Source organism: Acomys minous, assembly GCF_964271855.1.
Source record: "Acomys minous genome assembly, chromosome: 16".
Classification (NCBI taxonomy): Eukaryota; Metazoa; Chordata; class Mammalia; order Rodentia; family Muridae; genus Acomys; species Acomys minous.
Window position 1 is genome coordinate 50,798,697 of NC_140498.1, and position 10,938 is coordinate 50,809,634.

At 47.6% G+C, this 10,938-nt stretch overlaps 1 protein-coding gene across 1 annotated transcript; it reads right to left on the reverse strand.

Annotated features, from left to right (window-relative positions):
• Window positions 1-607: 607 nt before the first annotated feature.
• LOC311586261 (low molecular weight phosphotyrosine protein phosphatase-like) lies at window positions 608-1,397 on the reverse strand. Its single transcript, XM_084762253.1, has one exon. The coding sequence runs from the start codon at window positions 1,300-1,302 to the stop codon at window positions 814-816; it is 489 nt and encodes a 162-aa protein (XP_084618379.1). The 5' UTR covers window positions 1,303-1,397; the 3' UTR covers window positions 608-813.
• Window positions 1,398-10,938: the final 9,541 nt, after the last annotated feature.

The window sequence follows — 10,938 nt, forward strand, 5'->3', positions numbered from 1 at the left end:
CCCTGGGTGTTGAGTGAGAGAACACCACCTCTTAGGCATGAGTTATGTGACTCTGTGAGGTGCAGCAGCCCAGAGCTGAGCAGGGAGACAGGGGAGCATTCCCATCCACAGAATTAATGAAGCAGGAACCCCTGAAAGAATGGCAAAGGGCAGCAACACAGGCAGCCCTGATGCCTTGTATCACACTTACAAGTCTGGATATAAGCTGACAGAGATGTTTTTTAAAAAATCAAAATTCTAAATAAAGGATCTAAAAATATATATGCAGAGCTTGGCATCAATTGATTCATGTTGGCAAAGATGAGAGACCTACTAAGACCCTTAGGACAAAGGCACGTGTTTGCAGGGTGCTACAGCCACCACCACCATTATAACATTTTCACCACCTCAAAGTGAAAAATCCTGCAGCCCCTGCATACAGCTGCTTCCTAGTCCTCATTGTCTCTAGCTCATGGTGCTTTCTGTCCTTATGGGCTTTCCTGTTTTGTTTTTTTTTTAACTGTAGGGGGTTTTATTTTATTCCATATTTGCTTGTTCCACTATCTTGTCATTAGGGCAAGGTGAGAGGTTTAGTTGGTTTAAGAATGTTTTTCCACACCTCAAACTGTCTTAAGTATTTTTATCCTTCTGAACATATGCTTAATTTTTACTTATAATTATTTTAATGATATTCAGTAAGTCAGCTGAAAAGACAGGTGGGGCACAGGGATAGGGACTGTCGCCACCCTTGGGCACGGCACTGGTTGAGTGAGTTGCTCAACGGTGGTGGGCTGGACCAACTACGGCGTCTTCTCCAGGAAGGCCTTGCAGCACCTAAGGCATTGCTGGTAGGTACACCACCTCGAAGTCAGAGTCATTGCCATAATAGGGATCTTCAATAATGAGCTGTTTCTGTGGATCATAGCTCTCAAGTGGCTCAATTTTAGCTTTGCAGTTTTTAACTTGATTACTTTTTCTATTCAGATCTCTCAGGTTGCTTTCATCCATGCATAGTATATAACCAAACGTGGCAAAGTCTTCTTTTGTCATCTGTCGTGCAACGGGATTCACAGGGATGCCATGTTTTCTCATGCAGCTCTGCCCTCGATAGTCAGGAGGGTTCCCCACTTCATAGGTGGATGTAGCTGCACTGTCTATCCTCCAATTATCTGAAACACTTTCATCAGCTACCAATTTTCTGAAAACTGCTTCTGCAATGAGTGACCGGCAAATGTTACCGAGACACACGAACAGCACTGACTTGGACTCAACCTCTGCCATCTTCAGCTTTCCTGTTCTTATCTTTAACATCAGGGGAATCATGCTGTGTGTGCCTGTCTCTGATTTAGTTAATTTAGCATAAAGTTTTTAAGCTCTATCCTGGTTGTTGCATACCGTGGTACTTTAGTCCTTTCTGTGGCTATATAATATCCCATTATGTGGATATTACCACATTGCATTCATCTGACCACTTGAAGGAGATTTGAGCTGTTTCTTTCCCATTTGGGCCATTGTAAACAGTGCTGCTATGAGCATTTAAGGTTTTATCTAAGCACCTGTTTTTAGTTCTTTTGGTTTTGTATCCGGGAGTAGAAATAATAGTTATCTGACCATCCTGTCCAGCTTTGTGAGGATTCATCTAACCCAATTTTAACCACCATGAAAGCAATAGAGTTTAACCTTGCAGAAAGGCCCATGAAATGAGTTTGGAGTCTCATCCGTCCATCTTTGGCCACATGCTCATTCCCGAAATAGCCACTGTGGGCAGAAAGATGGAACACCCTTGTTGATGAAGATGTTTCTATGTTTACAATGGAAAAAATAATCTTCTTCAAATGGCACACACTAGGATGAAAATGGTCAGAAATCAAACGGGGCCTGGACAGGTGGCTCAGTCGGCAAAATGCTTGATGTGCAGTCATGAGGACCCGAGTTCAGGTCCCTAGCACCTAGGTAAAAAGCCAGGCATAGCAGGATGCAGATGTAATCCCGGAGCCAGGGAAAGAGAGACAGGTGGACCCCCGAGCTCACTGGCCAGCTAGTCCGGCTGGATAGGTGAGTTCCGTGTTCAGTGACAGACACAGCTTCAAAAAATAAAGTGGAGAGCCTTTGAGAAAGATCCCCAATGCTGACCCCTTCCCTTCACATGAGCGCACACTCATATGCACACATGTGCACAGGCACAGGAACACAGGAGCATACATATGCAACACATAAACACACTCACACATAATCAAAATTATACTTGCAGGAGAAGAACGAAGAGAATGTGAAAGAAACGTCTACCTCACCAATGAAGCTACACACTAACTGCCTTTCCTGGTGACATGGGAGCATGTGGCTGGCACCGCTGAAGAGTCGACATTTGATGGCGGCCCCAAGCACAGATGAGAAAACTGAGGCTAAGAGAACTCCAGCACCGTGATAAAATGCTGAGCATGGACTTGAACCTACACATCTCCAGTGCTAAAGCTCCGTTCTTTCCCTCTGGCTCAAGCTGGTATTTTACTGAGTAACAAGCATAAGGCATGAAGTAATCTCAATATTCACTGCTCTGGGTACCAAAACCTGCACATGCACACGTGTAGGGGCATGTACGCAAGCCCCCGGTGGCATGGTTGAAGATCCACAGCCTTCTACCTCAGACTTTATGGCACGTGAAGCCAAAACAAAAATCTCCTCTTTCCTGAATAACACCAAGGATTGCATCCCTCTCCAGACTTGGTCAGTGCTCCAGCATGCCCCAGTCCCTCCTGCATGGCACAGTGGAGTCGGTGCTCTCAAAAAGTACAGCCAAACACACCCCCAGCCTCTTGGCTCCTTCAAAAGCAACACTTGGGGTCCTTGGTCCACACTCCTCTTGACTAACAAAGCATCTGATGATATTCAGTGCCAACACTGCTCAGAAATGGCTGGGACCTCTCAGCTCCACACTCAGCTCAGTTGCTAAAATGGTGCCTTGTCTCCCTCCTCTGTCTGAGCTTGGAACAGGAAAAAAAAAAAAAAACCTTACAGTGCCAATCTCTTAATAGGATTTCAGCTTTTCCCTGCACATTGCATCTCGGGGGATTGTTGTCATTTGTCTTCTGCAAATGACAGTCCTGCTCTCTGGGGTCCCTGGTTGCTGGGGGAGAAATGTTACTGCCCAGCATGCCTCCACTGATGCTTCATAATTATAGCAGAACCCCAATGTTAATAGAGCTGTCTGGCCAAAGACACCCCAGAAATCCAATGCCAAAAACATGCCTCGTAGTTCCCCCATTCTGATGGCATGTATGCAATTGCTCTTCTGCATGTTTGTTCATACATGCACAAAAGTAGCCATTGTAGTTGGAGTAATACCTTAGTCAGTAAAATGTTTGTCTGACAAACATGGGGACCAGAGTTTGATACCCAGAACCCACTTAAAAAGGCACAGTGGCTCATGCTTGTCATCTTAGCACTGGAGAAATAAAGAGAAGAGGAGCCCTGGGCTCTCAGCACAGCTGAGCTAGGCTAGTTAGTGGGCTCCAGGCCAGTGAAAGATGCTGTACCCAAAAATGACACCTGAGGTTCTCCTTCAATGTTCTTGTGTCCAAATGACGCCACAGGGCAAACCTGTGTGTGCACGCGCGCACACACACAACCTTATGTGAACACACTCTTCAGTTGCCGTCTTCATCTTATGGTGCCTTCACTCTGGGATGCTGCCTTCGAGTTCCTTCCAGTGTCGTGATAAAACACCATGACCAAAAGGAACTTGGAGAAAGAAGGTTTGTTTCTGTTTACATTTCCACACCACAGTCCATCACTGAGGAAAGTAGGCAGGAACCTGGAGGCAGAAATTGAAGCAGACGCCATAGAGGAATAAATGCTGCTCACCCAGAGTCCTCCCATGGCTTGCTCAGGCTGCTTTCTTACACAGCTCAGGGCCAGCTACCCAAGGTAGTCTGGACCTTCCCACATCAATCATTAATCAAGGAAATGTCCTCAGGACTAGAGAGATGGTGCGGTGGTTAAGAGCACTTGCTCTTCTCTCAGAGGACCTGGGCTCTATTCCCCGCGCCCACACACAGATAGCACAACTATCTGTAACTCAGTCCTAAGGGGTCCTGTGGCCTCTCCTGCTGCACACACATATACATAGGCAAACATTCATACACTCAAAGGAAATGCCCCCCACAGACTTGCCTACAGGCCAATCTGATGGAGGTATTTTCTCAGTTGTGATTCCCTATTCCAGATGACCTGAGTTGTGTGCCACACGGACAAAACAGCAGACACCGAAGGTAGTGCCTGCATGGTGATGCCTGCATGGTGGTCCCTGCATAGTGGTGCCTGCATGGTGGTGCCTGCATGGTGGTGTCTGCATGATGGTACCTGCATGGTGGTCCCTGCATGATGGTGCCTACATGGTGGTCCCTGCATGATGGTGCCTGCATGGTGGTGCCTGCATGGTGGTGCCTGCATGGTGGTCCCTGCATGATGGTGTCTGCATGGTGGTGCCTGCATGGTGGTGCCTGCATGGTGGTGCCTGCATGGAGGTCCCTGCATGGTGGTGCCTGCATAGTGGTGCCTGCATAGTGGTGCCTGCATGGTGGTCCCTGCATAGTGGTGCCTGCATGGTGGTGCCTGCATGGTGGTGCCTGCATAGTGGTGCCTGCATGGTGGTCCCTGCATGATGGTGCCTGCATGGTGGTGTCTGCATGATGGTGCCTGCATGGTGGTGCCTGCATGGTGGTGCCTGCATGGTGGTCCCTGCATGATGGTGTCTGCATGGTGGTGCCTGCATTGTGGTGCCTGCATGGTGGTGCCTACATGGAGGTCCCTGCATGGTGGTGCCTGCATAGTGGTGCCTGCATAGTGGTGCCTGCATGGTGGTCCCTGCATGGTGGTGCCTGCATGGAGGTCCCTGCATGGTGGTGCCTGCATAGTGGTGCCTGCATGGTAGTGCCTGCATGGATGTCCCTGCATAGTGGTGCCTGCATGGTGGTCCCTGCATGATGGTGCCTGCATGGTGGTGCCTGCATGGTGGTGCCTGCATGGTAATACCTGCATGGCAGTCCCTGCATGGTGGTGCCTGCATGGTGGTACCTGCATAGTGGTACCTGCATGGTGGTACCTGCATGGAGGTCCCTGCATGGTGGTGCCTGCATAGTGGTGCCTGCATGGTGGTGCCTGCATGGAGGTCCCTGCATTGTGGTGCCTGCATAGTGGTGCCTGCATAGTGGTGCCTGCATGGTGGTCCCTGCATGGTGGTGTCTGCATGGTGGTCCCTGCATGGTGGTGCCTGCATGGTGGTGCCTGCATGGTGGTGCCTGCATAGTGGTGCCTGCATGGTGGTGCCTGCATGGTGGTGCCTGCATGGTGGTGCCTGCATGGTGGTGTCTGCATGGTGGCGCCTGCATGGTGGTGCCTGCATGGTGGTGCCTGCATGGTGGCCCCTGCATGGTGGTCCCTGCATGGTGGTGCCTGCATTGTGGTGCCTGCATGGTGGTGCCTGCATGGTGGTGCCTGCATGGTGGTGTCTGCATGGTGGTGCCTGCATGGTGGTCCCTGCATGGTGGTCCCTGCATAGTGGTGCCTGCATGGTAGTGCCTGCATGGTGGTGTCTGCATGGTGGTGTCTGCATGGTGGTGCCTGCATGGTGGTGCCTGTATGGTGGTCCCTGCATGGTGGTCCCTGCATGGTAGTGCCTGCATGGTGGTACCTGCATGGAGGTCCCTGCATGGTAGTGCCTGCATGGTGGTGCCTGCATGGTGGTGCCTGCATAGTGGTGCCTGCATGGTGGCCCCTGCATGCATCTTCTACTTGGCAGTTAAGCATGAGCTTCTTCCTCATTCTGAACTCCATCCACTTTTTCACATTTTGGGGGGGGGGGTCAGGGAACTGAATCTCTTTTAACCTTATGCTAACTTCCAGGAAATGGGTCGTAGAGGACAAGCCAAATGGCTGCCAGGGTTCCTTCCACATCACTTCCTCCAACCGCCACTCAGCCCCTACTGCCTGGTGACATGCTGTGTATGTCTGAGAATGCTCCGGCTTGTGTAGACCACAGAAAATAAGAGTCTTTGATGTTTTGAAAGTCATTCTGCAGACGTGAGGAGCTTGGGCAAGCAGAAACATAAAGGTGATCAATTAATAAGAGAGCTGTGAGCCTTGTGTAAGGTCAGCATCCTTACCTAGCCTGAACCATGAAACAACGCTTCTGGCATCTGTCCATGGCCTGAAAGTTCTGCTGCTGGGGACAAGCTTTGGCCCTCAGCTGCCTGAGTGCATCCACACTGGTGTTGTTCACAGTCTGACTCTGATAGACCAACTACCTGAAGTCCCTCTCAATGGTCTGTTCACCAGGCAGCAGTTTTGGAAGCAGGAATAATGCCTTTGCTCTGGACTCGTGGGTTTGAAGGCCAAATCTACCACAGGGAGACAGTTTCCTAGGAGGCAGTTCACCACTCAGCAGGCAAGCTCACTCCCTGTATGAACCTGACAACCCCCAAACCCAAGGAAAAGAGAGAGAGGAGAGAACCGGTTCCACAGAGTTGCCCTCCGACCTCCACCCACCCATCAATACACACAGAGAAATCATACATATTTTTCAAAGCAACTTAATGTTTGCAGGGCGTGGCGGTACTGTGTGCTACAGTGTAGCACAGTCCCTGGTATTCCTAAGCACTCAACAAATTTAGCTTTTTATTATGATGGTTATGCCTTGGCTCCTTAACAATTCATGAAGTATTTAAAGCAATGGACTGAATATCACCCCTTAATTATACCCACAGCTGGCGGTAAGACCAAGAGGCCAGGCACAACCTCTGCAGCAATTCACAATGAGTTCACACTGTCTGAGTTGTGTGGTACTGAGCACTCAACCCTTCTGAGACACTTTTTCCTAATTTGTGGTCAGAGTTTAGCAGAGTTATCTATGTGTATCTGCAGATTGTACACCGAAGTGGGTGATAAGCTGCAGTCAGTGTGGAAGCACACGGTCTGGCCTGTGCTCCTGTACCACTGACAGTTCCTAAGAGTCAAGACCACATTTTTAAGCGTGTGTGTGTGTGTGTGTGTGTGTGTGTGTGTGTGAGAGAGAGAGAGAGAGAGAGAGAGAGAGAGAGAGAGAGAGAGAGAGAGACTATGAACGTATGAACACCACATCACGTGTGTAGACATTAGAGGAAACCTTTGGGCATCCATCGTAGCCTGCTATTTTGATTGGCTAGCTGGCCCCAGGGTTTCCAGGCCTTCTTCCTGTTCCCATTTCCCATCTCTCCACAGGATCACTAGGGTTACCGATGCCCACTTCCATGTGCAGCTGTATGTGAGCTCTGGGGATTCAAACTCAAGTCCTCCCATTTCCTTAACAGGCTAATTTTACCTACTATGCCCTCTCCCCACCTGAGTGCACGTTAAGGACAGTGTGTGCTTAGTTCTTCCTCATGGGAGGGATGCTTCTGCAGAAGGGTTCGATGATATTCCTCTGATCAATTAATTACCTTAGGTGATTATATCCTAATTTTATCCATGTACACACTGGTCTCCTTGTGCAACGGGAGTTTCATATGCCAAATAGGACTCAAGACTCTAAATTGTTCTGATGGGGGACCTGGTATGATTGTTATTTTTGATGCTCAATGTGTTGGATTTGAGGTGTATCTCTGTTCACTCAGGCAGATTTGGGGAACTCTGAAGACCATTGACACCATCCCTGTGTATGTCAACCCCTCCTGATGTATACTCTGCCATTTAATCTTTTGGAAGTTCAAGAGAAACTTGTCCTTTGAATTTCCTTGTTCCAACTGATCCTCAACTAAGAGCAGATGGAATATGGCAAGAAAACCAACGAGGCACACAGATAATTGCTTCTTGGCCAATGAGATGCCAAGCAAAGCTTCTAGGAAGAGCCTGCACTAGGATGCAGTGCCCTAAAGGGGTGAACTTCCTAGAAGCGTGGAGTGGGTAGAGCTTCAGGTCAAGGTCATGCTGGTCTCTCTGCTCCCTGCTCCCCTAAAAGTAAAGTTGGTCTCTAGGAATCATGGTACCTCTCTCTGCCTGGAATCTGCTGTGCACTTAGAGAGCTCACCTAAACAAACGGCCTACAGATTCAATGCTTTGGACACCAGGGACCGTCCTTCCAACTGTCTTCCACCTCCACTGCCTTGTGAATAGCAGAAAATGACAAAACACATTACGTTCTGGGGGCAGGGAGTGGTACTCGGCCCAAAACGCACTTCTATGTAGAAAGAAGCATGAAATAAAGAAAATGAAAGGAGTACAGCAACAAGGCTAATAAAAGAGAAAAGTGGGCCCATGACCCCTGTGAGGTCAGAGCACATATTTCTCTGTAGCCTGGACTCCTCCCCTGCACGGTGGGAATCATCACAAGAGCACAGAACTATGAGGGTGTCAAACCACACAGTCCACGCAAGTGCACATGTTGGGGCCAGTCGACAGTGTGTGTCTGCAAAGGTCTGTATCCATATGGATACATACGGATACAGACATTCCAGGCATACGATACGTATGCTGTTGATTGCAATTCCATGAAATAGAGGTCTCTCCTTCCTGCTTCCCTCCCTCCATCTCTAATATGTTTTTAAATCTGAGAAAACTGAGAAGTAAAGAGCGAAACGAGGCAAAGCTGTGAGATACACCTGTACTCTTAGCACTTGGAAGACAGAGGCAGGAGGAGGAGGAGTTGAAGGCAGCCTAGGCTATTCAGTAAACCTCAGGCTAGCCTGAGCTACATAACAAGATCTTGTCTCAAAATAAAAGAACACACAAAAGGAATTTTCTTCATCTTTTAAAGCTAAGAAGTAGCAAAGCCACGATTAAAACTCAGGTCAGTCTGATCAAACAGCCTCAGTTCATTTTTATCATCCATTAATGCAAAAATCCTTATGACCTTTTGAATCCCTGAGCCCAGATGTATAATCCTTGCTGAAAGAGAGATTTGGCAAGACCAGTGAGCCAAAGTGAAAAATGTTCTGACCTCATCTGAGTTGCAAATCAGAGGTAATTATTAACAATTTCCAAGTCCCACCCTATATGACCAAGTGACCTTAGGGCACATGTGAAAAATCCAGCCCATCCAAGAACAATTCTTCCATGTTTCTCAAACTGCAAGTGTAAAATTATTTACTTTCATAGTTAGCATCCCAGGGGATGAGGTTTGTAGACTGGTGACTTTGCGTCCCCTTCACTGGACAGCTGTGAAGAAAGGGAAGGGACCCGGCTTCAACTGACTGAGCCCTCACTGTCAAGTCCTGTGCCAAAGGTTTCCGGATCTTCACTTCCTCCACCAGTAACACTGAAAGCAAGGAGGGAGTTGGCTCTGCTTCGCTGGGAGAGCAGTTGGTGACAGGGAAGTTACACGGCTGCCTGAGCTCACTCATCAAAACTCAAGTGTGTCTAAATTCAATCCACCTCAAAGACACCATTCATAAAGCGCGTGCTGGGATTTGCACCTAGATAGACCTCAAGGTACATCTCGAGCATCCCGTCAGGCCTTCTGGAAAAGGCTGTGCTCAAGAGAAACTAAATTAATGATGCTGGTGTCTTTCCGGAGAGCAGGCTGGGAACGGGGCCTCAGAACTGGAGACCCTTTCCCAGAACACCACCCTCTGCCCACATCCTCAGACTCCAGATTGCGAGCAAAGTAGGAGCTCTGTTGTTGCCCTGGTACTCCATGAGGTCTCCTCCTCCCTCCCATCTGCTCCCTGGCCTGACCCCAGCCGGAGTAAAAATTCTCCCTTACCGTGGCCATAACGCCCTTCAAACGCACAATATGTTTAACAGGAGCTGTAATTATGTCAAAAGAAATGCACGGTGGAAAAAAGCCACCTCTGAGGATTCTCCATTCAGAAGACAGAGCTCAGTGACATGACAATACCTTTTGCTGGAGTTTGATAGCAAAATTGCAGCTGTATAAATTACATCATGCCAGGGGAGATGCTGTGTCAGCACTTTCTGAATAAACCTGTAACTTATTAAGTGAGCTTCAGAAATCAGTTCTAGTATTAAGACCTGGCTTGTAAAATACCATTTTTATCTTATACATTCTTTAAGGAAATAAGCTAGTTCTTCCCAGGACTCACCAAATTAAAACACTTACCATTTTTAATTAAAGCAACTTTTTATATATGTAATAATTCTCATGTTGCCCCTTTCTATAGAGGGAATTTTCAAGAGTGTTTTTAGGAGTAAAAACAGATATTAAATGATCAATCAAATCAAAGCTCCACTCCTACCCAGCAGAAAGGCAGCGAAAAGGAGCTCCCCTCACTCCCCAAGGAGCAAAGAGAAGACACAGTTCAAAGTCACAACTTTTCTTAACTGCATCCAAAAGCTGAGGGTCATGGGAATAACTGTCTAGTTCATCAAAGACGGTGGACACAAGCCACACCTGGCTTTTGAGGATGTGGAAGGTGGCTGTGACCTAGGAAGGAAATATTGGATTATGTATCATAATCTAATCCATTTATATCTCAACTTCTGTAAGGCATGTGATGAGGGTGTACCACGTTGGGTAGCACAACTACAGAACAACATTCCTAATTAGCACAGACATAAATGTAACAAAACTAGCTGTAAATGAGAGCTAGGAGTTTGGATGGCTAAAATACTATGACCAAATCAGGCTTATCAGAGAAATGCAAGGTTGCTTCAAAAATCAAAACAACCAATGTGCCAGGCAGAACGGCACATGCCTGTAATCCCACTCCTAAGAGGTGGAGCCAGATGGATCCTAGTTTGGGATACTTAAGATCTGTCCCAAACAAACAGAAGTCCATGACTCTCAATGTATGGCTAGAATAAAGAGGAAAATCTATAGGAGCCTATCAATAGATTCAGAAAAAGAAAAGAAAACCGAATCACTTCGAATCCATCATAACAAGCTAGTAAGGAATTTTTTGAACTGATAGGGGACATCTGGGACCAAAAACCTGTAGATGCTATCATGTCTAATGTATAAAGTATAAA